Here is a 25,733-nt window from a genome sequence, read left to right as displayed (position 1 = left end):
GAGAAAATTAAGATGATTGAAAATGAGTTTGATGAAATTATACTACCAGTAGCTGTTTCCTGAAAGACTCCAAAGTTAAGCGTTTGCTCCTTGATGTTACTCAAAGCGAAATCTTCAAAAGAGTGCCTCTCCTTTCCCGTATTTGGTAGTATAGATAGCTACGTTGAATACATTTCTTCAATAGAAATGGAATACACTAGCAAGGTAAAGGGCTAGGAAAGAATGGCTATAGAGGAAATCTCGCACTAGAATTTTCCCTTCAACTCGAAGCTATGTTGGATTCGTGATCGGAATCTATGCCTCTTCGCCGCGCATCGCTGCAAAATTGGCAGCAGCAGTGGCATTCAAGGCGTATGTGAGATGAGCAGGGCCAATCAAAATTCCATCGTTGCAGATATCGTCGCCAGAATGGCATGACGTGAATACTCTAGAGGCTGGAACATTCGCAAGAGCCTGCCCATCCACTGTTTCTTATTAGCCGAGAATCTTGATTGCAAAATTATATATAGATTCTGCATACTTGGATCACCAAAGAGCAGCACACTGTTGATCCAGCTTGCAGTTGTGGCTTCAAGCTCAGAGACTGCATTGTGCACGATTTGGCAACCTTGAGAATACCCTGATGCAATCATTTTCGTATCGGGGCATTGGGATTTTGCTGCCTCGATTTGGCGAGCCCTTTCAGCAACGTAAGCACATTTCACATTTGAACTAATTTGGGTCTTTGAGAGACTTACATCTCCGAGCTTCCTGTCGGGTCTCCGCCTGCCAGGTAGCCTTCAACTGATGCTGAGTAGTTATTGACCCCCTGAATGGTGAGTGAGAGAGGTCCAACTTTGTCACCCAGAGCATCAAACAAAGGCGGCCCAACAAGGACTCCGACCTGAGCAGAAGCGGAAACACACTGTGGTCAGCGGTATTAAACTAGGAGGAGCCATATTGAGATACATACATTACCTGGCTCGGCTGTACCCCGAGCAAAAATAACGGTCCATTCTTTGCAAGACCCTCCCAACTCATTGTATGTTTCTTGAGCACCAGTCAGAGTGCCCAGGGTCTCATCAAATGCCGTAATAAGACCGGTGGCCTCGGTTAGGGGTTCATTAATAGCTGGGAGATTGGCAAGCAGAATGCTCAAAAACGAGTTCAAGCCAGCGTCGCGTTCGACGTGATGCACCTGGCTGGGTGCTGCCAAAGGCGTGGCATGAGCAGTGAGCCCAAGAAAGGTCAACAAGAAAAGTTCAATAGAAGGGAGCATCTTTCATCGAGAAATTGGGGTTGAGTTTGTTGCACGTTTGTGGAACTGATGTGTCTGGAACTGCTCGAAGTTGGCGTTTTATCTTCTTGAGCGCTTCGTTCGCAGCTGTTTATGTAGGAAAATTCTCGAGCATACACTTCATTATTCACAAGGAAATATTCTGGCATTCCTCACGGCTACCGAGGCGTTCATTGTCTTCGAAGTTTTGAGGTAAGTCACGGGCGCAATCCCCTTTCCCGAAACATGATATTCGAAACAACATCTGGATGCATCCTGCATTATTTAATTGTCAGGGTCTGTACCTCCTCGCCAAACTCTGGGCTTGGAGGGATTACCATTGGCGAATGAGATACCAGCCCGTATGTGAGGAAATGCTAATTTTTAATCATACTAAGATGATGCCCCAGAATACCATCTAAGAGTAATTCACAATACTGGGGATTTTGGTGGTATACCGTATACCCCTGCTTTGACATGCGAGATGCGACTTCCTGCGGGCACCAGAAATGATGAGTATAAGAGCCTAGAATAACGGGGTGCTGATAGTGTCTGCAAAGGCTGCAGAATAATTAGAAAAGAAATGGCTGCAGGCATAGTAGTAGCCGGCAAATTCAAAATACGATTCTTTTTCCGTTGGTTTCTCGGCCTGTGACAATCAATAACTGCAGCTTTGATTTGCCGGCGTGAACAGGGGCATTGAACTTTCTTGGTCTTGTGATGCCAAATCTGACACAATGAACATCATCATAGCCCACTACTATTGGGCCCCTGTATGCACCTACCTATAAAGAAGTGCCTGAATGACGGGGTATTTTCGGATCGCTCTCGTATTCAAAGATGCTCGTAGCTATTTCCTTGATCCTGAAACAGCTTTAAGACCACATATTGTTCCCCGAGGCAGCATGTGGACTAATCACAAACAAGCTTTATAGCCGTACATTAGGAATTATGTTCCAAGGCTGGTTTACCCAGAGCCGAAACTCTTCGGTTGTAGAAGCGGGGAAATATGCGGGGGACTGGGGCCGAAGATCGTCGGTTACGGGGGCCAACCGCTAGCCGATTTGGGTGAATGCTGGCCAGTGCCTAATCTTGATACTCTCAACTATGCACAGCTTGACAATTACCAGTCAGGAGTGAGTAGAGAAGTCCCGGAGAGGGATATTTTGTACTGTCTACGATCAATGTTGTTACTGTATCTGTGTAGGTTGTGACTCGGGGATGGCTCCCTATCACAAGGTCAAATAACTATTCCGTCTGGAGAGCAATTTTATATTGTAAAATGAGAGTTTATTATCTACCAATTGCCAATGCACACATTTTATAGTATACTACCTTCTCAACATTTCCATCGCCAAGTCGTACGCCTCATCTTTAGCCTTCTCCTGAGGAGACCCTGCAATGTATGACTTGTCCCAAGCATGGTCACAGTTCTCCATCCTTCGATAAACCACAGCATCATCTCCCTGAGCCGCACGTATCTTTTTAACCAAAGCCTCCCCCTCGGCACAGAGATTGTCGTACGCACAGGTGATAACCAACGTATTCCGCTGGAAGCTGTCCCCAGCAGCATTAAGAGGAGATATCCTGGGATCATTCCAGTCCAGACCCGACGCATAGCATTCCGTGAAAACGGTTAGCATCCATGGTGGCAGTGGATTCCCATTCGTATCAGGCGGAACCTTGGTGTAATGATCTTTGGCTAGATCAGTCGGTGGATAGAAGCATATAACGTGGCGAAACGTTTCCTTGGGGAAAAGTTGCGTACTGGCCACGAGGGCTAAATTCGCGCCGGCGCTGAATCCGGAGATCGAGATACGGGACGAATCGAATTCCTGCGCATTGGAAGTCGCCAATTTCACCACGTCTTCCACGTCGTGAATCGCGGCAGGGAAGGGGTTTTCTGGGGAAAGTCTGTAGGCGATGTCCAGGACGGCGTAGTCGGTGGTTTGAACGGCTTGCCGAGCGAATGCATCGTCCGTGCCATGCCAGGGGATTGTGAATCCGCTTCCGTGGAAGTTGATGAGTACAGGGGACGGCTTGTTGGACTTTGATCGGTAGAAGTTGGCTTTGATTGTTCTCCCCGGGTCACGACTAGGCAATTGAAGAACTGAATCTGGTTTGCCATGAATGCCGCCGAGTTTCCACCAGAAGATCAGGCGAACAAGCGAAGCGGATATCTTAAGGCGAGGATAATTTAACATGATGAAGATGATTTGATGTAGTTTGAGAAATCTGGTATTTCATCGGAGGAAGACGCGTATCGAACCATTTTAAGTGAAGCCCCCTGGGTCTCCACGCGAGCAGGCCGAGGTTCCGAAATATGGAGCGCCTCTAAGGTTTACTTAAGAGCTCACAACTCTGGGCGCCACTTGGAACGAGGGAAAGATACCCGAGATATTTCGGGGTCCTGCCCCAGGTGGGCACTATGAGATCGTAAAAAAATCTTGGCAAGGGAAGAATCAAAGTGCCTGTTTCACAAAATGTATATGCATACTTCAGACTATGAACAACTCGACAAGGGAAAATGGCTTATTTACAATACATTCATCACATCACATAACCCAAGCAGGAAAACAAGTTTTGTTCACAACACCAAAGGACCCCTGTCCATGCTTTACAATCTCGACGAGCTGACCGGAGCATTAGCGGCACAGCACGACGAGGAAAACGCATTCGTCGACTGGGTATCGACACAAATCGCCGAAGGCGGCACCCACAGACCGGGGTTCTTCTCGTAGAAATTGGACGCGCGCAGCATGATGCTGACGGGCTCGGCTGGCATAATGGGGAAGTCCTCAGTACGGGGGAAGTGGGTGAGGCCGAACTGCAGGTAGCAGACGATATCGGTGTTCTCGATGTTCTCGTTGCGCTTGGCCCAGTCGACGATGGTCGAGTTGTGGGGGTGGTTCTCCTCGCCGGTGGACTGGCACACGTAGTCGCCAGCGGGGAAGAGCTCGTAGTCCTTGTAGGGGGTGATCCAGAGGGGCTTGCGGGCGAAGCCGGCGCGGTTGTAGACGGTGCTGCCGGGCTTGGCGAGCAGAGGGGGGCAGTTGTTGTTAAGGATCTTGTAGCCGATGGGCTTCTTGGCGATGGGGTTCATGCGGTTGGGGTTGATGATGTCCCAGGAGCGCTGGGTCTCGTAGCAGTAGTCGGCGGCGCCCTCGAGGGATGTGCGGAGAGGGGTCTTCTTGCTGAGGAAGGCGTTGCCGTAAGGGTTCTCTGGAGAGCCGACGGCGTGGTCGGCGGAGACGGCGTCGCTTTGAACGACGGTGTTGTTGGGGCCGTCGATCTCGGGGTCGATACGGAGGAGAGAAGATGTGCTGGTGGTTGTGGGCGGTGATTTGAGGGGCGACTTGGGTGCCGTAGGGAGCGGCCTGCTCGGTCTCGTGGAGAGAGTAGGTGTTCAGCATACCGGTGAGCTTCATCTCGAGCTTGTAGGTGCCGTCCAGGGTGAAAGTGTGGTAGAAGCCGTACTCGTAGTTGGCGGCAGTGATGATTTGGGAGATGATGAGCTTCCGGTCACGGGCCGAGATCACGGTGCCGTCACGGTAGTCGGTGTGCTTGTACAGGAGGCCGTTGTCCTCCTCGTGAATGCAGATGGCGTTCTTGATGACAGCAGCCTCACCGTTGGAGGTAGACATGACACCGTCCATGTAGTGAATAGCACCCTTGCAGTCACAACCCAGCTTCAGGGAGTTGGTCATGAGACCGGTACCGTACTCGCCGACATCGAAAGCGTGCTTCTTGTGGTGAGGCTTCTCGGGGCAGCCGTAGGGGACGACCATCTCGACGACGGAGATACGGTTGAACAGAGTGCGCTCGCGGTCCTCGTACATGTCGTGGGAGCGAACATCGGAGATGACGATACCCTCGCGGTAGTTGAAGCCGATGTGCATCTTGTAGTTGGCCCAAGACAGCTCGTTGCCGCGGACCTTGAAGGAAACACCCTGAGGCTGGGTGATGTCGATCGGCTTGAGGCGGTCGTGGATATATCCATCGCCAATGAACTCGGGGAGGTAGTTGTGCTCCTTGAGAGGAACGGGAACGCGCTCGCCATTTACCGTGCGAACGTCAACGCTAAGGACCTCCTCGGTCTCGGTGTCGGCGACCACGGAGAAATCCAGAGGATGGGCGTACTGGTTGTCAAACTCCGAGGCACGGTAGTAAGCCAGACCCTGCTGGAGACGGCGCTCAAAGCCCCAGCGCTCATCGATACCAATGGCCCAGGCATCGAGGAAGACCTTGCTCATATCGGTGATACCGATCTCAGCACAGGCACGGATGACGCGGGCGTCCTCGCGGGCGATGCGCTCCATGACATCGAGGTCCTCCAGAGTGAGCGTGGGCATAACATTCTTCACGGCCTTCCACTCCTCAACCTTCTTGGTCTTCAGGTTGACAACGACCTCGGCGACTTGTTGCGTCTCGCGCTCGATGATGATGGCGAACGCGCGGCGGTCGGGCGCGGCAGTCTTGCCAGCCCGGAAGGCCTGGTACTCGGCCTTGCGCGGCTCGCGCAGAGTGATGCAGTTGAACTTGACGGTCCTGGGGCTAGCATGGTCGCGGACAATCTTGGCCGCATCGGGGATTTCCCGAATGGTAAGCTGGTCTGTAGCAAAATAGATTAGTGGTTGAGTTCTGCAGGGTGGTTGTTGCATGGAGAAAAAAAAAAAAAGGAAAACGCTCCAGTCGTACCTAGCGGGTGGGGAACGCCCTGCGGGAGCATGGCAGTGGCAGCGACGCTGTCATAGTCGCCCTCCCGGAAGATCGTGTATCCCGGGATGGATGTGGTATCAGGGGCAGAAGCCATGGTGAGATATAGTACAAGAGAAGAACTTGTAGAGCTGTAAGAAAACCAAAGTCTCTGTCCCCGTTCCCAGCCGGTCTTTATACCCAAGTGGTCGCCTCTATCAGATCGATAGAGTCCGCAAGGACCTGCCCAATCAGGCAGTTCCAAGGATGTCTGGTTGAAGAAACCGAACTCTCGCGACTCTTCCCGAGTCCACGGCAGTCCACACGGTGGATTCTTTCCTCCCGTTTTCTCAGTTTGGTAAAAGCCTGGAGAAGGGCTGTCTTTTTTTTTTCAACTTACGTTTTGCTCATCATGTGTACCTTCTCTGTTGCCATCCCATCATTCGCATTTCGTAACTCTTCTTCTTGCGGAATTGTGAGCCAATCAGAAGTCTCCGAGTCGAGATACCCTGGCCGAACGGCCTGTCCAACGCAGAAGCACAGACGTTTTGCAGCCGATCGGGCAGGTTGACCCTACAACGAACAACAATCTCCAGCCTGTTGCCAAGGGCCATTCATGATTCAAGCTTATCTTTTCGCGGGGAAACCACGTGAGAGGCAGGCAAATGCTGGGATTGTTTGACAGCCACGAGCATTTTCTGTCAAGCCTTGACCCGGTCAAGGCTAGAATTAATATTAGTCAATAGGTACTATAGTCTAACCGAGTATATGCACGTCCATGAGATGCCAAAGCTGGGCTCTCCATCTGGTGTTTTGAATCATCCTTGTCCTCGCAGATCCCACGATGCCACTGTGCCAGCACTTATCCTTATCGTTGCGTGGACCTACCCCTTTAGGACTAGTGTGGCGATTGCCACACACTTCCTGTGGTGGCCATTTGCTCTTTCTCTCGATTCTGATTAGCCCCTCAACTCTTCCCCACGCTACCCAGTCTACACCCCCCGACTCGATCCTCTGGATCTCTGGAGATGCCGTGTGGGTCTTTTTTCTCCGGAATGCATGGCAGCCGTGCATCTCATTCGCCTTCTCGAATTGGCATGTCGTGCCGAATCCGTTATCAATGATTACCACTGATGGAGCTGGCAGGCTAGCGGACTTAAGAGCTTGCATATCGTCAGTTGTGCTGGATCGCCTGTTCTTTCCTCACAAGTCAGATTCTCAAAATTAAATCGTGCTATTGATCATACAAACACATCATGGCCTCGTTATCCGTGCAGTTGACCGCCCCTAACGGTCGTGTCTGGTCCCAGCCCACTGGATTGTTCATCAACAATCAATGGGTCACGTCTTCAGACGGCGATAAGATCGCAACCATCAACCCTGCGTATGTTTTGCAAATCAGCCTGTCAATCGAGGGGATCTTGTTGGGAGTGTTCGCGCAGCTAACATTTTTCCGCGCTCAACAGAACTGCTAAGGAAATCACCTCAGTCTATGCTGCTTCCGCACAAGATGTCGATACCGCCGTCAAGGCTGCGCGCGCAGCCTTAAACCACCCCAGCTGGCGCGATCTCCCCGGAACCGAGCGCGGCAAGCTGATGAACCGCCTTGCGCAGCTCATCGAAGATAACCGCGAGACGCTCGCGACTATCGAGACTTGCGACAATGGAAAGCCGTACACTGTCTCGCGAGACGACGACTTGACCGAGACGGCGGAGACGATTCGGTACTACAGCGGATACGCCGACAAGATTTTCGGACAGGTTATTGGAACTACCCCCGACAAGTTCGCCTACACCGTCCGGGAACCGGTTGGTGTCTGTGGTCAAATCATTCCGTAAGTACCATCAGATTTTGAAATGGGAAGACGTGGGAAGTACAAGCAGTGACTGACTGTACTCCTTTGCAGATGGAACTTCCCCCTTTCCATGGCCGCCTGGAAGCTGGGCCCTGCCCTGGCATGCGGTAACACTATCGTCCTGAAGCCCGCCGAGCAGACGCCTCTCTCGATTCTATTCCTCGCAAACCTGATCGTGGAAGCTGGATTCCCCCCAGGTGTTGTGAACATTGTCAACGGTCATGGAGCTGTTGCAGGTGCCGCGCTCGCCTCCCACATGGATGTCGACAAGATCGCTTTCACCGGAAGCACCGCTACCGCCAAGCACATCATGAAAATGGCCAGTGTCAACTTGAAGAATATCACATTGGAGACCGGCGGCAAGAGCCCTCTGATCGTCTTCGACGATGCCGATCTCGAGCAGGCAGTCGAGTGGGCGCACATCGGTATCATGTACAACCAGGGCCAGATTTGCACAGCTACCTCCCGCATCCTAGTCCAAGACAAGATCTACGATAAATTCCTAGCCGCATTCAAAGCCCAAGTCAAGAACGTCTCCAAGGTCGGAGATCCCTTTGACGAGACCACTTTCCAGGGTCCCCAGGTGACCCAGGCCCAATACGATCGCATCATGTCCTACGTTGATGTCGGCAAATCCGAAAAGGCCACACTCGCCTACGGCGGAAAACCCTTCAAGGGCGTTGGCGATGGCAAGGGCTTCTTCGTCGAGCCCACTATCTTCACCGACGTGTCTCCCAGTATGCGTATCTACCAGGAAGAAGTCTTCGGTCCCTTCGCTGTGATTGCCCGCTTCAGCACTGAAGAGCAGGCTATTGATATGGCCAATGATACTACATACGGTCTTGGCAGTGCCCTGTTCACTACCAATCTGACCCGTGCTCACCGCGTTGCTAAGAAGATCCAGGCTGGTATGGTTTGGATTAACTCTAGCAATGATAGTGATTGGCGCATTCCCTTCGGAGGTGTGAAGCAGAGTGGTATTGGTCGGGAGCTTGGTCAGGCTGGATTGGATGCTTATTCTAGCATCAAGGCTATTCATGTTAACATGAAGTCTAAGCTGTGAATGATGTCTGTGTGATTATTTTGTGTTATAGGTTCATCAAAATTGATACTTGTATATATTATGAATAGATATTTGTCTCCTCCTGCCAAATAATCAGTCGAGATTTTTAGATATTTCTAGACTGTTAACACAGCCACTGCCTTACACTATCATCTACCTCCGTCGTCCTCTTAGTCGAGGTCTTTGGGTCTTGATCCCCATCCACTTCGGGGGTCAGTCTTGAGCATGCATCACCGGTGAGGAAAGCGCTTACCACCAGCCATTATAGGAAACCTGAGGCACACCTGTGATTCAGGCATCAAGTGAAAGCACCGTCCCACATTTCCATTTTTGTTCATAGTCTGTCTGAAATGATCTAGCTAGTGCTATTCACACTGATGGCTATAGCAGCAACTCCAAAGGTTTAGAGCAATAGAGTTTGAGTTTTCAATGAATTCATGCCATTAACCTCTAAAGTATCAGATATCTTACAAGTTCCAACTCCCTCTCTATGATATCATCGTCGATCAACCCGATGCCCGCTTGTCTTAGCGCAGTATATATTTCAGTCGCCTCTACATCTATATCTCTACTAACATGTAGGATCGATCGTTCCTCTAGTCCGGAGTGCTAAAACCGTAGTTTTCCAGGAAATAGGTAGTTAATGTGAGTTCCTGTTCGATACTCAATTTAGAAAGTATACTCGTTCCAAGAGTTGTCAAGTACAAAACGGATTTTTGCCAGGACTAGAATATGCAGGGATGAGTCTTTATGCGGCTTACAACACCATTGAGATACAACTGGAATCTATACCCCGGCTTCCCTATTGACTCATGGTAGCCTTTTTCCCAGAAATACTACAGGTAGGTCGTGTCTTCTCAAGGAGGAGCGGCTTACACAGCATGACGTGCCTTGGGGCTAGCCACATGAATGGCCCACTTGGCGCTATGAAAGCCTGGACTTACCTCAGGGGATTAGACTGACAATTTTCCCCATTCTCCAGATTCTGCCCCAATGTTGTCTCCACTAAGTAGGGCATCTTGCTCGTAAGGTTGAATCTTCCTGTTTGGGAAAGTAGACGCGGCTTGCAGAAGGTGCAATCGCGAGCAACAGGGGCTTCACGCGGTGAATTTGAACAGGCAGTTCCTTCCTTCCGTATCGAGCAGTTTCTTCAATACTTACCCAGTTGGGTTATCGGCAGTGAGACACTGCCTAAAGGTCCTCTGCTCCGAGCCCCGAAAGTGGTAGGTTCCATGCGAATTCTTACCACAGCCATCGGATTCTGGGGTAGCCGACCGTAGATCACACTAGTCACCAAACAAGGTACCATCAGTTTTCTAGAGTACAAGCGACACATTAGCCTAATCTGCCTAGTCCACCCTGTCGATATTCTCAGCGGACCCATGTGCATATTGTAGGTAGTACTTAGTGCGTGCTTGTACCTTCCCGAAACGGTTGCCGAGGCGAAAAGCTGGCGCGCTTCACCGTGGCGATCTGCCGATGAGACCGACACGGACCGACCAACGACCTGACCTTATAAAGCAAGCAGATTCACGGGGTCACTCAGGTCGACATTGCGAGGGAATTTGCGAGCCAAATATAAGCTCGCCCTTGCAGTTCTAACGGAAAGTGCTCCCTAAAAAGGTTTAGAGCGCGCTATTTATTGGCGGCTGAGACGTTTGTTCAGCCAATCAGAGGCCGTAGCCCGCTCGCCGTGCTATATTTCGAGGCAACTATATGAACAGAATGATGGACACAAGTCCCGTTTGTCGCTTCGAAAATCCTCTTCATCGTGGTCTTCAGTAAAGATTCAAGCTATGGCCTCTTCAGATACCAAAAGAAAAGACACCTCCAGCGCCCGACATCGCTCCCATAAAGGCTGCTGGACCTGCAAACGCAAACGAATTCAATGCGACGAGGCTCGACCCGGTTGTGGAAGGTGCAACGCTCGAGGAGTCACTTGCGAAGGCTATGAAATTCGACTTCGCTGGGGTGCTGGCATTGCGTCAAGGGGTCGATATAGTGGGGCGGAGAAACCCGTCAAGGAGTTCATACCTCCTCCTTCAAAGCGCCGATGGGATTTACGGGACAAGGGCGAGCAAAGAGATGAAGGAGACCGCCAGGGTCAGCCTGTTCTATTATTTAGCACAAGCTCTGATGAAGGTATTTCACAACAATCGCCCCTCCCAAGGAAGAAACTTACAAAGTTGTATAGTCCGGTCGATGACGCATTTGAATCAACCCATATATGAACGCCCCACGGTGAACATTCTGAACTTACCCTACGGGGAGAGTCAAAACGACTACACAAATATCAAGAAACACTTTGAACTTCCGGCATCAACGAGGAATTTCGAGAACGCGCAGGAACATCTGCTTGGAATGGGACCGACCCAATATTCCCAGACTGTGACAGGAAGATCCGCTATTCTTGCCTAAACGGGCTTCTGAATGGAGGTTACGACATGTTTCATCTCTTGACCAAGCTATAATATTTATGAATTATGAGATTTCTTTCAGCCAAAGCTCGTTCACATATCGCGTATTCTCATTGATTAGGCATCGACCCATTTTCAAAGCTTGTAGATCAGCCGGCGGTTCTGCCGATCCGTCAGGTCCGAGAACGCATTAGCTAAATCGCTCACTTCATCCATCTCTCCACTTTCCTCCATTTCGCATCGACGTGCGGCATTTTCCCGCGAATAGACAACGTACAGAACCGAGAACAGAATGATGTTGATGATAAAAGCCGCAAGGGTCACAAACACTCCAGTCGAATACTTTGGCGCCTGCTTGGAGAGGAAAGTTTGCGGCGAGATAATGTTTGCCACACAGTATGCTGAGAAGAATAGAGTACCAGTCACGGTCTTCTTGGTATATCCAGCGATGTTGCCCGCGAGGATCGAGTACATCATACCCCCAGCTGAGGCAACGATCGGGATCAGGAAGATAGCAGCGAGATGAGAGCTTCGAGTGGATTGCTTCACGGGAGTACCATACAGAATACCGCATGCAATGATTCCCGGGATGTAGCAAGCAATGATGGTGAAGATCTGCTTCCCTTGGCCCCATCTGGACGAAAGGAAGAAACCGATGAGGACCATTGAAGCCGCCATGATAGCGCCGGCGGGGATCTGAAGCAGTACGGCCTGGTAAGTGTCGTAGCCGAAGCCCTTGATGATGATTCCGGTAAAGTTTGTCTGCAGACTATTGGTCATGTTGTGGCAGAAGATGGCGAGCAACAACATCCACACACGGTAGTCAGAGAGGGTCTCGATGACCTGATCCTTCTTGTGGTGGGTGTTCTTGACACCGGTTCGGTTATCCTTGAGACGTTGGACGGCAATGACTCGCTCTCGGTCTGAGAGCCACGGGCATGTAAGGGGAGTGTCGGGGAGAATCCACCACAGACTGACTCCAATAAGGACAGTCAAGGCGCCGAAGATGATAAACATCCATTGATAGGGGAACAAGTTGTCAACCTAAAGAATAGTCCTTGTCAATATCATTGTCCGATCAAGAAACGATTCCAGGGAGACCCACCTTAATGTGTGCAATGGCCCAGAACAACACACCCGCCGGGACAGATGCCAGTCCGTTGGCACTATACCAAAGACCGATGCGAGCGGCCTGCTCCTCTCTCTTCCACCATGATGAAGAGATCAGAACGAAGCCGGGGTTAAGGCAAGATTCGAAGACGCCCAAGAAAAATCGAGCAGGGGCTAGGGTTGCAAAGCTTCTGGCGCTTCCAGTTGCAGCAAGTGTAATCCCTTTGCGAAATTGTCAGCTGAGGCTTTATTCTTGGATTCTAGATGGAAAACCAACCCCACAGAATGAAGTTAACAGTCAAGTATTTGCCAGTCGGGAACCGCTGCATGAGGTAGTTGGTCGGATATTGGGCAACCTGGTATTGAGGGCCGGTGTTAGTGTCGGGACGTGAAATTTAGAGAGAATATTCTTACAAGATATCCAATGTAAAACAGGGTGATCAGCAGACTGTACTCTTGCCCGATCAGGTGGGCTTCAGTAATCATGCCATACGTTGCGGCGTAGCTGATAGTCTTTCACAACGTTAGCCTTTGAGACACACAAGAGGTTCCTTGAACACCAATGCATACCAATTTATCAACAAACTGGATTCCGTTGACAATCAACATAACAGTCACCAGGCGAAGGTCAATCTTCCACCGCAGCTTTCTTTCTTCCTCGGCAGTATATTCCACAAACTCGGTCTGCAGAATATGAAGAGCCTCATCTCCATCTTGAAGCTTATCCGCAAGTACTGCCGGTCGGGTCATTGGGGGATTCTCCATCTCAATGGCCTCCGCAGCATCTTTGTTTGCCTGCGCCGCCATTTCTGAGAGGGAGGTTCAAACACGAGGAGTATAAGAACAGTGAAAAAAAAGCAGGTCAAAAGTTCCCAGGCTTTGCAGTAATCTGGAGAACCTGGGGAGCATGGAGAATCTGGGGAGTCGCAGTGACCCACTGCCTTTTAACAACAGCTCCCATGGGCGGAAGTTCGTTTTCAAAATACTATCAACGCCACAAAAATCCCATCGCCTAATCTATGCATAGCGGTATAGCGCTTATCCGATATATAAGCCACTGGAAATCCCCCATAAAGGAACCCAGCTTCGAGTCTTCGACCCCGTGAGCTCTGCCATCTGCCCCTCCCCGCACTCCAAGCTAGATGTGGAGCCGAAGTATTGCCGAGCAGGCCACTGTCTGGGGCCCCAGAAATCGATCTAGATCCTTTTTTGGGTCAAACTCAAAGCCACTGGCTGAAGCATCACTCGCAGCCGGTACTAGACTCGGCTATTGCGTCGCTTAAGATTCACTAAACTAGCTGCTTGGAAAAGCGTTCACCCTCTCAGTAAATTGACATATCTCGGTTATAGCGGAATTCATCTCGTAACGACTGGATTTGTTAGTTAATCTGGCTCGTTAGGTCTTCGGAACTTGGTGCTCCGACCCTGGCAGCAGATTTCTCTGATGTGGATCGAGAAGAGCCCCAAGACATGGAGAAGAAGAGTTCGCAGCGAAGAGCTTAGCCGTAGCTTGACAATCGTCTCCACATGAAAAGCCCCGCAAAATGCAGAGATTGATTATCCGGTCTTATAAACACCTACAACGATCATATTCCTTCTTACAGCCTGCCGCCTCGTACAATTCATCACAGCCAACGGGTACAATTTCTCTTCGCTACTATTTCGAGTCCCCGACTGTGTCTTATGTATGAAAATATGACGGACGGAGGCAGAATATCCATCAATGCCTCATCGCTTGGCGCGAACATCGTCGGATCATTGGACCAAGAGAATGATATTGCCCTGTTTCGAGGCATCCCATACGCGTCTGTGAGCAAGCGCTGGGCTCACAGCGAGACATTGCACGCTCTTGAAAATGACTTCGACGCCACGAAACTGGGATACCGATGCAGCCAACTAAACGGAATGGTGCTCGTCTCAGGGGGAACCAATGATCCGCTGCCCGGAGACGACGAGTTCAAGTGTCTGAATCTCAATGTCGCTGTCCCAAGAGAAACCTTGAATTCTTCAGATCCTAAGCCGCTACCAGTGATGGTATGGATTCACGGGTAAGTAAGATCCACGAGGAAGTTTCCATACTCACTCTAACGTTCCCTTGATTCCATTTCTAGTGGTGGTTTTGCTTTCGGCGCAAACTCGGTCGCTCGGTATCGTCCACAAGCACTCGTTTCGCATGCGCGCAAGTGTGGAACCCCGATAATTCTTGTTTCAATAAACTATCGACTCGGCGCTCTTGGCTTCTCGGCATCGGAAGACTTGGCAGGAGAAGTCAATGGCGGCTCTAGAACTTATCCCGTTGGCAATTACGGATTTGTCGATCAACGTAACGCGCTTGAATGGGTGAACCAGCATATCCAAGATTTCGGGGGAGATCCATCGAACATTACAGTCTTCGGTGTTAGTGCTGGAAGTGTCAGTATTCACTTACATCTCCTTGCTGAACACGCTCTGTTCGATCGCGCTATCATGATGTCAGGATCGGCACCTGTTTTGAGTCCCAAAGAGCCAGAGACTTATCAGCGAGACTGGGACTGCCTATGTGAGAAGGCGGGGATCAAACCCTCAACGGCGGCTGAAAGATTAGAACAACTTCGGGCACTGAGTGTAGATGATGTTATGAAGAAGTCAACGCCTGCTGCCATGGGTCCTGTCGCGGATGGCAAGCTGCTCAAGTCAGGATGGACCTACGAAGAAAATGTTTCAAACAAACGATGCAAAGAAATTATCCTGGGAGATACCAATATTGAGGCTATCATCTTTGATGGTTTGCTCAAACGCTTGCCTCATGATCGCTTCCACAAGTTGGTTAGCGAGACGTTCTCCGCCGAAGATGCCGAACAACTATACCTCAAATTCGGTTTTAGTCGTGGGCCTCAATCCCAGGAGGATTTCCGCAAGGCCTTCAGGCTTCTTGTTGGAAACACCCTTTTCAACTATTCACATGTTGGAATTGCGAAGGCCTCCAAAAACTCCGACACCTGGAGAAACAAAGTCTACCTCTACCATTTCGAAGAGCCTTCGCCTTTCACGGGCCCAACTCAAGGCCTCTCATATCACGGCCTTTGCGCAATGATCATGCATTTGAATGAGCTGCCCAATTGCCCCCCACCAACGCAAGAGGTTGCTTTGGAGGCTGCTCGGATCTGGACCGCCTTTGCCCATGGAAACCAGCCCTGGGAGCCGTATTCACAGAATGAAAAGTTCATGCGTTTTGGACCAGATGGAAAATCGGGCTTATATGATTTTGAGAGCGATAAGACGAGAAACTACAAGTTTCAGACATGGCTTGGTGAGCACATAGGCGAGGTTGGGAGCTTCGTGCGGAAGCTTATGTTGAACCTGGAGAACGATGAGGTTTAAATAAACGCTCTTGTGCATACAGAATAGACTGGATAATTATTTGTAAATAAGTGGTCCATTCTTGTCAACTCTAAATCCCATCTCCCCCTCTCATGTGGGAATTTCCAAAAAATAATTGTCATCTAGCGCCAAAGATAGAATCACCTCGATTACCGCCGAGAGTGTCCAGGTGGAAGAGTCCTTCCCTCCGTCTCCATGAGATGTTTCAGTTCCGCAACTGACTGCTTAAGCTCCTCCTCAGTAGGCATGTTGACAATCATCAGATACATCACATCCTCCTGGAGAATCTTGAGCCTGCCAGCTTGCTCCTTCTTCTTCCTTCTCAGCTTATCCTTCCAAGGCTCACTTGGCGGGAGGCCCTGAGCAGCGCGCTTCTTATCCTGCGATTCCTTGATGGCCATTCCAGCACGCTCGATAAGCCCAGGCTTGGGGTTATACAAGCCGCCGGTAAGTGCTGAGAGAAGCTTGCCGTTGTTTACCGGATGATTGGGATCATTGTACCGTGAAACAAAAGCCTTTCTTCCAGACTCGGGTATGGCGAGAGCGGATCCTCTATGCTCGGATTCCTAAGTCTGTTAGCATCGATCATCTTTTTTTTTCATTGGGAACGGAATAGAAGGGTACTCACAAATTCTGCTTGCGACTTTCGATCGATGTAATCTCGTACCCAAGTCCTTCCACTCTGGAACTTCGATTTGGGCTCCTTACCCTCTCTCACTCGCATCGCACCTCGATCGATATCGGGGAAGATTAGTGGCGCACACTCCGGAAGCTCGAGCGCGCCTTGAGTCCTGCCACTAACATCCCTGTAATGCTTCATGCGCTTTGTCCACGCATTCATCTCTGGGTGCTCTTCACTATGAGTGAACTTTGAGATTGTCGCAGCCGCATTGAACTCCAATATATTACTCTTAGTTGGCTGAGTCGATGATGTATCTTGGGTCTTCGCATCCGACTGCCTGAGATCGACCTTCTCGGTGGAAAAGAGCCCGCCAAGCATGTCGGAGAAGGAGCCCGAAGATTCCTGCTTTTGGCTAGGACCGTGATCCTTGAATTTCATGACCAGGGCGTATTGGCCGCGAGGTATGAATAGCTCTTGGTTCACCTTGTCGAGGTAACTGTTGGTTCGGTGGCGGATCTGGAATTGCATGGCTGTTTCTGCGACGATTTGAATGGCGGTGGCTGTTAATGCAACGGTCAACGAAGGCGAGAATCCCGTTACGTTGGCTGCAACAACGACGACCTGAAGCCACAACGATGCCTACAATTCCCGTCAGTCATTCTTTTCCGTAATTGATAGATCATAGAGAGTAATTATAGGGTGCAACGAACCTGACTCGCTTTATGAAAGTCACTGATGAACTTAATGAACACATCCTGGCTGATACCACAATCGGCCAACACAGGTGCATAAGCACGCACGAATCCACGCTTCTTCGTACCTGGTCTCCGTTGAGGAATGATCACAGGACAAGGGAGCCGCTGCACCGGTCCAGGTGGCCCCGCCATCTGGACAAGGGCGCGAACCATAGCATCACGTTTCTTCTCCTTGGTTTCCTCAGAGTCATTTTCATTCATCGGGGCGTGCTCATTGTCGGGATTTTCCTGGGAGTGCGATTGAGCAGCAGCATCATCACCAGGCACACGTTCTTCATCATATGCCGGCAATCCCCATTGCTCAGCCGCTTCGTCTAGCTGCCAAGCAGCCTCGTCTTCATCCATCGAGCGCTTTACATCATCCTTGGAGTACACCGATGGGCTTTCCTCGCCGTTCGACTCATAGCCCGCGACGGCAGCATCGATCTCTCGCTTTTCCTCAGCTGACAAAGGGGGGACTCTTGATCGACTGGAAGCTCCAAGTAACCCGGGAGCTTTGAGTCTTCGGATCGCTCTGTAATTCCCCTGTCTATGTATTCGTCGGCTCTTTCGCCATCCGCGACGACATACTGATCTTCCTCCCTTTCCGCACCAGGGAGAGAACGAGGGGTTTCGGCGGTAGAGGCAGAAGTAGAGTCTGTTTTTTTGTGGCGGACAGCATGGATTGCTTCAGAGGTGAAGCCAATTCCCGAGCCAATCAGCCTCGCAAGCCCTTTACCCATGGTGATTCGAACAGTGAGTGAAATTTGACAGGTTTCAATGCAATGGCTTCTTTACGGGGGCTAGGAGCACTTATATAGCTCTAATTTGTCGTCTTTTACGCTCCAAATCTACTTTCAGCCCGAAATCTACTAAATTTCGAGGCATCCACACTACCATATGTGGGCAGCAGGTTGTTGAGCTCATAGCTAAAGATGCATATCCAGGTCCGAGCTCGATTAGCCAACCCATTTACAAGGGTAGAGTGCGAGGGTTCCACTTTTCCTTCGTCCTGGGGCTGATATTGGCCTTTTTGATTGGAGTGGAGTATAGGGGCACACGAATCCGCCCCCACGCATACCCATACTAGAGAGAAGGCTTGTTCGGTTGCTGGTCGAGATAGAAGATGGTATGGTAATTAGTTTGCGCCACGTCAGCTAGTCCTCTGTGATAAGTACGCAACTTGTTCCTTCAAACTACATATACAGATGCATATATTCGTTTACTGGGCCTTCTCATTCGACGAAAGAATTTGTGCCTGGTGTGTCGATCCTGGCGCAATTTCGGCCCCCAACTGAGAACCTCCTGCATCTTCGAAGAGCGTTTCGCAGACACCATTTATATCTTTAGTCAAATCCATCCTACTCGCTATCTCTTATCCGATTTCGAGGTTGAGTCGGTTTACTCAGCTCAATGCTTTCTAGGGTGCTCTACGTCGTACCTTTCTGGGGATTGGCGTATGATAAGAACTCGTTATTCATTCCCAAGTGACATATTGAAACAAGCAATTAACAAGGTTATCAGACTATTCTACACAGATACAATGTGATGCTCATAGTTCATGCAGCTCCGGTTTCATGATCAGTTCCAGGATACTTGGCGTAGCCTTTCGCGACGTTAGCTCAAATTCGAAACATTAAACTCCGAACCCATAGAACTTACAAAGCTTTCTCCGTCGTCGTAGATTCCTTCGCTCTCTTCAGTACACCTTGTTTGTTCAATTTTTTCGAATCGAAGGGTTTTAACAAATTGAAATTGCACAACAGGTCTTCCGAAACGGACATGCTAGCTCCGCAGTTGTCGAATTCCCCGCAGTACTAGAACGACGTCAGCCTGTGCCACCGACGCAATGGAACAAAAAAGAAGTAGCCAAGACTTACATTTGGAGCAGAAAATACCGTTACCAACGATTTGTTCCCAAAGAACTCATAGCCACCCTCCACCACCATATGCGACCGACAAACCAAGTCCAAATCGTGATGTTTCAAGAAATTCACAATCGGCGCTTTGCCAAAACACCAACTCACACCACGGTCATTATTAGGTCCCCAATCCTTGATATTGGCAGGGTCGCTCCAAAGAAGATCGTTCAGAAGGCCGTACTCGGGTACTTCAACCGGTCGAGGTATTTTCCGAATATCATCCATATTCGTGAGATTCGGTGAGAGACCACCGTGGACGCAGAATATTTTCTCTGCGACGATAGCGGCAAGGGGGAGACAGTTGAACACATCGGTGAAGGTCTTCCAGATTTTGATGTTACAGCGTCGCTTGCATTCGTCATGGAACCCGTAGATGCGGGTGATATTGGCACATTCGTGATTACCTCGGAGAATGAAGAAATTTTCTGGGTATTTGAGCTTGTAGCATAATAGCAACAGCATGGTCTCGAGGCTTTGCTTGCCGCGGTCGACGTAGTCTCCAAGGAAGAGGTAGTTGGTGGCGGGGGGATATCCGCACGTTTCAAAGAGTCGAATGAGATCTAGGTATTGCCCATGTAGATCGCCGACAATCTGGATCGGAGCATTGAGTTCTAGAAGAACCGGTTGAGAAAGAAGAAGGTTGCGTGCATTCGAGCAGACAGCAATGATCTCGGAATTGGTGAGACAGACGCTTTTGGATGGTTTTGAATGTCCGACCTGGAGGAGTCGTGCGATCATATCGTCCAGATTCACCGATCTTTGCATATTCTGGCGATCTCTTGACGAGTCGTCCCAGATGATGGAATCGAGATCGAGGGAATTGGTCTTTCGCAGAATCGAGACGGGAGCCTTCTTGATCGAATTGGCTGCCGGGGGTGACTTTCCAGGCAAGGTCCTATCGGGTATTTGCCCGGCTGCATCGATGTGCTGAATGGGGCTCACTTTCTCGGTCGGCGCAGCTTGAAAAGCTGTATCGGAAGCTTGTTGGGTGTCATCTTTGCTAGAGCGGCGTAGATGCTGACCACTTCTTTTCAGCAGACTAAGGAAGGAAAGACCTTTGGGGGAGCTGCCTTTGAGATGTCTTTCGTGGAAATTCGCATTGTTCGGGGTGCTGCAGGTAGAAGCCATCTGTTCTTGGCTGCTGCGGCTCAGTAACACCGTAGCTTGTCCAAGAATGCTGGTCACTTTTTTAAGTTCTGGGAGTGCAACGACCTTTTTATCTCGGGGATTTGGAGGAGTGAATCTGGTTTCCAGCGGATCCCTGGGGTCAGCTCTGTATTATTGACAAGGGCTCTGACAATAGTCCCCACCGTTTGGCAAATCGAAGATCAGCTCCGTCGCATGTCTGATGCAGATTTCCGCTCCTCCAGAGGGGCGGGCGTTATCATGTTGCCTGCTCCTCCATCTGTCAGCGACTTCAGCGGCAAACCCCCCGGAAGCGGGGTTGTACGAGGGTCTAGCTTCCTTGGCATCTCCTTGGCGACTAGGGTGGCTTTCGAATGGACAGTTTATTGCCTCTTACATTCATGTGATAATGACATAAGTCATATCAGCCGTGGACCAGGGTCGAACCTAATAAGGAGCTAAACCCTAACTGAGGGTTGAACGACCTTGGTATTCAGGACCACGGCTCTCCAGATACTGCCGATGCCCAGAAATAGGATCTCCCAATTGTCGAAGAGAACCACAACGGACGGGAGAATCATCGACTCTACCGCCGTGCACCTTGTGTGGGGCGTGCCGAGTTGATGATCATTTCGGAAAGTGGAGAAAACTGAAATTCCTCAGGATTCTTGCTAACTGGCCACCCCCGAGATGATGGTGCTCCACTCCAACCTCACATTCGACGAGTCAGAACGAATTCGCCTCCTTTATCGATGTTGCTGAGTCCAAGTTGAGGTCACTTGACCCTGGAGCCAGAGCACGAATCTTGCACGGAAGGGAATAGCGTACAAAATAATCAGTCGGATGATGCACAGCCCTGTGGGTCGTGGCTTCTCCCCATTTTTCAAGATTGTGGCTGCTTCTGAGTCAATCACCATGCAGTTCCCCTCTTTCCCCTTCCAGCTGCAATAGTCCCGATCTATATAGCTGGAAACGTTTATCGATATCCTTGCAAATTGAGTCTCGGCCGCTGCTAGTCTTTCAATGCACCGGACTTTTTGTCCATCTTGCAATGAGCATGTCTAAGCTCCACTGCTTAGTGGATCCCATTGAATGCCCATGACGACACGACCTCTCTTCCTGACCTGGAGGCCTTGCACAATGTTACCTCTGCAAATATCTCACTGCACCGCAAAATGTGTCAATTACAACGAGAGGTGGGGCCAGGCTCCAGGACTCTCTTCTCCTGCAATTGCTAGGTGGACTGATTCGCCTTGCATCTTGAAGATCCATGGGTTATCTCGGCTATCTCGTCGATCTTCAAACGATTCTGCAAATCCAAGGATAAAATTAGGCTTCTTCGGCTTAACGTGAAAAAAAGTCTATTAAGGGCTTTTGATGATCAATTGCTACTTTATCGTCTGGCTCAGGAGACGTTGTAGGGAATTGATTAACGGACTGTTTCAGTCCGCTCCTCCTTGGTTAGAAATAGCAGATCTTTCCAGAGACTCTAAGGAAATGCACGGGCAAATCATTAGATCGCTGATATTTTACAACTAATTCACCTTTCGGTAGTATTCGTTTGATGAGATGATCGAACACATTCCAGTCTAGACATCCAAAAGCGCAATCTACCATGTTGAACCTTCATTGCTATCAGCTCACACCTTGATTTAATATTCAGCTAACTAGTAGTTAAATGTGAAAGGAGAAATATTGTATGAATATCTCCCCAAGAGCTGATACTATGGTTCAGAAAGGCGCAGCCTGGCGTCTGGGAAGTTAAACAGTGCATGCGTTGGTCACTGGGCCTTTTGAGGCCTATAACCAAGTCGCAGTCACTAGTTCCGCCCTTTCGACAACATTTGGCCCCTCATCCTTCCACGGTAGAGGCTTGTTCAAAGCATCGACTTGAATCTTCATATTGCTTGCCTTGTGATTGAGCGATCTCGCTACCACATCCCTCGATCAAGAAATCAGCTTCGTTCTTTACAGTCCCTATGTCTTAAGACGCCTCGGTACAACTGTCCCAGCCAATCTTCAGCCCGTCGATCTCCTTAGAGCAAATCATTATGGCCTAGCAATAATGATCGAGTGAACGAGTTCCGGAGTACTCGTCAAAGGTCACTTCCATACCGCAAGAAAAGGTGATCACCTTTCGTCTGCCTTCAAGGTATCGCATCCAGTTGGCGCCAGAAACAGATCGAGATGTGTAGGAGCCTGCATGAGGTACTTCAAATCTGTAATAGCTGTATCAATAGACAACCATAACGCAGTACGTCTTGCATGTCAGCGTTATGTCGCAATTAAACGCGTTCAAACCAGTTGCAGAACCCGGAATGGCATCCTGCTCTGAGCCAGTAGCTAGTGGCGGATGCGAGCCATAAGCTCCTACTGGACTCGCGGCATATTGGGTCCACGGAAGCTAGCGATATCTAGCGCGGCCCAATTCACAATATTCTCGTAGACGATTTTGTGGGGGAGTCATGGATGAGGTTTTCGAGCATTCCCGTCGATACATGATATAGCGGAGCTCGACATAGAGAAGCCACATAAATCTAAGCTCTGAGTTTGACGTGGCGAGTACGCCAAACACAATATAAATAATAATTACCAGAAACTGCAGTCCCCCGAAGAAGTGGAGTCATAATAGACCCCCTGAACAGGAGCTGTCTGATCAAATGTCTAGATCGCGTCAGCATTCTCTCCGTCTCAAAACCGGTTTCGCCGATTCAGCCTGCTTACCGTAACTAACTAGTTAATGCTTGCAGAGGTTGCCGGTACCCTCGCAAATCCATAGGAAGGAGATTGTCGTAGATTTAATTCCACATCCCCCTTGTTGACGTCGACAACGTCGCTTCCCGTGTTGAGATTCCCATGTTGTCCCCGAGCAATATGTTGTCAAGGCAGAGTGTGAGAATCAGAGGTTGTCTCCAGGTCGGCAGGAGCTCTAGGTTGATATCTCTGCTGCAGGACGGGGCAGTGTGCTGACCATTACGCCGGTCATCCTGAGGACGATCTAAGTTGGCGCTGTGGTAACGCAGGACATACATGGTATACCGTATAACAGATCGTACTAGATCGACGAGGCAATGTGAAAGGTAAACCATGTCCTGTGGAAGAAGCGGGTTGTATTCGTCTTTGGTACAGGTGGAATCCTGTCTCCCTTCTTGGACTTCGCGGGCATTTCAGGTTGGTCGTGAGGGGCGAATTCCTGTAGGGAGTCATAATTATGTGTGTCGGTACCTGGCCCGCAATCCCTGCTGGAATCCTCGTCATCCGCGACATTGACATCGGTGGTGCCGCGTGGGGAGCTCTGATGTTGTCTTGAAGTATAAGAGATGGTATAGTATAGAAACTTTTATATAGATTATGTCTCAGGAGGGAGGTAGACCTTGAATAGAGGTTTAAAGAGAACGAGGAAATGTTGCCTCCTTTCTTCTAGTGCTTGGAGTATCTATATGTCTCTCCACCGCTGTGTATAAAGAAACAAACTACCATAAACAATCCGGAAACTTCCTCAATGCAAATGAATCTCCCGTCACGGGTGGATTGAAGATTCCACATTCTAAGTCCATATTCTAACTAAATGTACGCCTGTCATATCACTCATCTACCCCCAGGCTGACGATGCTATTCCGTCCTGGTGAGATCTTTGGCTTATCCACAGAGCCCTTGGACATTTGAATAGATACTTTCAATCTCCAAGTGGATTTGAGGAGTATCAGGGCTCGGGTTCTGAGGTTGTATAGTGCCATGCAGGTACGGAAACATACTTGGAACCCAGCCGAACCATGGATAGATGCGGTCATTCGCCCACGAATTTGACAAGCTTCAGGTACATAACTTTAGCTTGTTTACTGTTTCTCTTTACTCGGGACCTCATTTTTGGGAACATAGATATCTACAGTAATCCTAAAAAGCAAGTACACATCAGATAACCTATACCCGGTGAATAACAACCATCGGCACCCGCGGTCTCCGGTCTCCGCGAACAACACGGGCTTCTCATTCGCAGCCCACGACACTCCACAACCTCCAACTAACCCAAAAGGGGGCAAATCGGACCTGTAAGATGAAACGTTCCGTCAAATCCCTACTTTCACAGTGATTGGAACAAGTAAAAAGGAGTGGGGACGATTAATATTCAAAGACACGTCCCCCCAAGTCCAACAATTACCATCGTCCACGAGCATTCCTCTCTTCCATCCCTCGTCCAGATGGCGGCGCCCGCGCCCTCCAATCCCGCGCCCTCCCTCGCTGCCCAGCGGCCCTCAACAAACAGGGGTTCCGCGCGCCGCCGCAAGACCGAGACAGTCGCAGCTCTAACGTCCACCGACCTCGCATCCCCAGGCAGCCTCAACGGCCATGTCCGACGCGAAGAGGGTAAACCCGCCCGGTCGCGCAAGAAGCCGCGTTCACTCCTGCGACGGCTGAAAAGGCGCGCTACCAAGCATACCTGGTCGATCCCTCTATTGCTGCTGGTCGCATTCGCCTCGCTCTACGCCCTCGATCCAACCGAGTCCAACGTGATCCACCACTTCATCTTCCTCTCCTACCGAGAGGACCCGGTCCCGGGAGCCACGGGCACACCAGCACAATACGGCAAGGGCTTATGGGACATCGCCTTTGTGGCCTTCTACACAATCGTGCTAACCTTCACCCGCGAATTCATCATGCAAGAGCTACTTCACCCGCTCGCGCGCGCTGCAGGCATCAAGTCCCGCGGTAAACAGCTGCGCTTCATGGAGCAGATGTATACGGCCGTGTACTTCGGGATCTCCGGGCCGGCGGGTCTATATGTGATGCGGCAGACGCCAGTGTGGTATTTTAATACGCGGGGCATGTACGAGCTATTCCCGCATCGGACGCACCAGGCTGCGTTCAAGTTTTATTATCTCTTTGAGGCGGCGTATTGGGCGCAGCAGGCGCTTGTGATGATTTTGGGGATGGAGAAGCCGAGGAAGGATTTTAGGGAGCTTGTTGCGCATCATATTGTTACTTTGGCGTTGATTGGGTTGAGTTATCGGTTCCATTTTACGTATATTGGGATTGCGGTGTATATCACGCATGATATCAGTGATTTTTTCCTTGCGGTATGTGTTGGAATTACCCTTCCTCCTGTCTCCTGACTCCAAAGATGTTTGGAATGGCTTGACCCGGTTTCGATCACTAACACTCTTTTTTTTCCTTCATAGATCTCCAAGTCCTTCCATTACATCGAGTCCGAGCTCGTCATACCCTTTTACGCCCTCAACGTCGGCACCTGGATCTATCTTCGGCATTACCTCAACCTGCGCATCCTTTGGTCTCTACTGACCGAGTTCCGCACCGTGGGTCCCTACGAGCTCAACTGGGAAACGCAGCAGTATAAATGCTGGATCTCGAATATCATCACATTCGCTTTGCTGGCGATGCTGCAGAGTCTTAACCTCTTCTGGCTGTATTGCCTCCTGCGCAGTGCGTGGAAGTTTATTTCGACGGGCGAGAAGAAGGATGATCGGTCAGAGGATGAATCGGAGGCGGAGGAGGTCTTGAAGGATCTGAATGGCCATGCCAATGTTAATGGGAACGGTGTGGCCAAGGGTCATTGAA

General features: G+C 50.0%; 9 protein-coding genes across 9 annotated transcripts; 3 read left to right on the top strand and 6 right to left on the bottom strand.

Moving 5' to 3' along the window:
• Window positions 1-294: 294 nt before the first annotated feature.
• N7458_009515 (uncharacterized protein) lies at window positions 295-1,258 on the bottom strand (the record flags this gene model as incomplete). The annotated part of the gene is made up of 4 exons (XM_056912897.1): window positions 295-464; window positions 521-678; window positions 738-904; window positions 953-1,258. The coding sequence occupies 4 exons, from the start codon at window positions 1,256-1,258 to the stop codon at window positions 295-297; spliced, it is 801 nt and encodes a 266-aa protein (XP_056761746.1).
• A 1,328-nt stretch (window positions 1,259-2,586) lies between these two features.
• Window positions 2,587-3,459, bottom strand: N7458_009514 (uncharacterized protein; the record flags this gene model as incomplete). Its single annotated transcript, XM_056912896.1, has 1 exon — window positions 2,587-3,459. The coding sequence occupies one exon, from the start codon at window positions 3,457-3,459 to the stop codon at window positions 2,587-2,589; it is 873 nt and encodes a 290-aa protein (XP_056761745.1).
• A 413-nt stretch (window positions 3,460-3,872) lies between these two features.
• Window positions 3,873-6,068, bottom strand: N7458_009513 (peroxisomal copper amine oxidase; the record flags this gene model as incomplete). Its single annotated transcript, XM_056912895.1, has 3 exons — window positions 3,873-4,515; window positions 4,562-5,867; window positions 5,954-6,068. The coding sequence occupies 3 exons, from the start codon at window positions 6,066-6,068 to the stop codon at window positions 3,873-3,875; spliced, it is 2,064 nt and encodes a 687-aa protein (XP_056761744.1).
• A 1,138-nt stretch (window positions 6,069-7,206) lies between these two features.
• On the top strand, window positions 7,207-8,869 carry N7458_009512 (Aldehyde dehydrogenase; the record flags this gene model as incomplete). Its single annotated transcript, XM_056912894.1, has 3 exons — window positions 7,207-7,334; window positions 7,417-7,785; window positions 7,858-8,869. 3 exons carry the CDS (start codon window positions 7,207-7,209, stop codon window positions 8,867-8,869), a joined length of 1,509 nt encoding a protein of 502 aa, XP_056761743.1.
• A 2,552-nt stretch (window positions 8,870-11,421) lies between these two features.
• On the bottom strand, window positions 11,422-13,203 carry N7458_009511 (uncharacterized protein; the record flags this gene model as incomplete). The annotated part of the gene is made up of 5 exons (XM_056912893.1): window positions 11,422-12,330; window positions 12,392-12,618; window positions 12,674-12,752; window positions 12,811-12,909; window positions 12,967-13,203. The coding sequence occupies 5 exons, from the start codon at window positions 13,201-13,203 to the stop codon at window positions 11,422-11,424; spliced, it is 1,551 nt and encodes a 516-aa protein (XP_056761742.1).
• Window positions 13,204-14,091: 888 nt separating this feature from the next.
• On the top strand, window positions 14,092-15,756 carry N7458_009510 (uncharacterized protein; the record flags this gene model as incomplete). The annotated part of the gene is made up of 2 exons (XM_056912892.1): window positions 14,092-14,444; window positions 14,508-15,756. The coding sequence occupies 2 exons, from the start codon at window positions 14,092-14,094 to the stop codon at window positions 15,754-15,756; spliced, it is 1,602 nt and encodes a 533-aa protein (XP_056761741.1).
• Window positions 15,757-15,905: 149 nt separating this feature from the next.
• Window positions 15,906-17,855, bottom strand: N7458_009509 (uncharacterized protein; the record flags this gene model as incomplete). Its single annotated transcript, XM_056912891.1, has 4 exons — window positions 15,906-16,322; window positions 16,385-17,017; window positions 17,089-17,602; window positions 17,704-17,855. 4 exons carry the CDS (start codon window positions 17,853-17,855, stop codon window positions 15,906-15,908), a joined length of 1,716 nt encoding a protein of 571 aa, XP_056761740.1.
• Window positions 17,856-18,770: 915 nt separating this feature from the next.
• Window positions 18,771-20,162, bottom strand: N7458_009508 (Serine/threonine-protein phosphatase PP-Z; the record flags this gene model as incomplete). Its single annotated transcript, XM_056912890.1, has 2 exons — window positions 18,771-18,929; window positions 18,993-20,162. The coding sequence occupies 2 exons, from the start codon at window positions 20,160-20,162 to the stop codon at window positions 18,771-18,773; spliced, it is 1,329 nt and encodes a 442-aa protein (XP_056761739.1).
• A 4,196-nt stretch (window positions 20,163-24,358) lies between these two features.
• Window positions 24,359-25,732, top strand: N7458_009507 (TLC domain-containing protein; the record flags this gene model as incomplete). Its single annotated transcript, XM_056912889.1, has 2 exons — window positions 24,359-25,234; window positions 25,337-25,732. 2 exons carry the CDS (start codon window positions 24,359-24,361, stop codon window positions 25,730-25,732), a joined length of 1,272 nt encoding a protein of 423 aa, XP_056761738.1.
• Between the last annotated feature and the right edge of the window lies 1 nt (window position 25,733).

The sequence above is a fragment of the Penicillium daleae genome (genome assembly GCF_028827525.1).
Source record: "Penicillium daleae strain IBT 16125 chromosome Unknown utg000008l_segment0_segment0, whole genome shotgun sequence".
NCBI lineage: Eukaryota > Fungi > Ascomycota > Eurotiomycetes > Eurotiales > Aspergillaceae > Penicillium > Penicillium daleae.
Note: the sequence above shows the minus strand (reverse complement) of the source record. Positions and strands in the feature narration are given on the sequence as shown.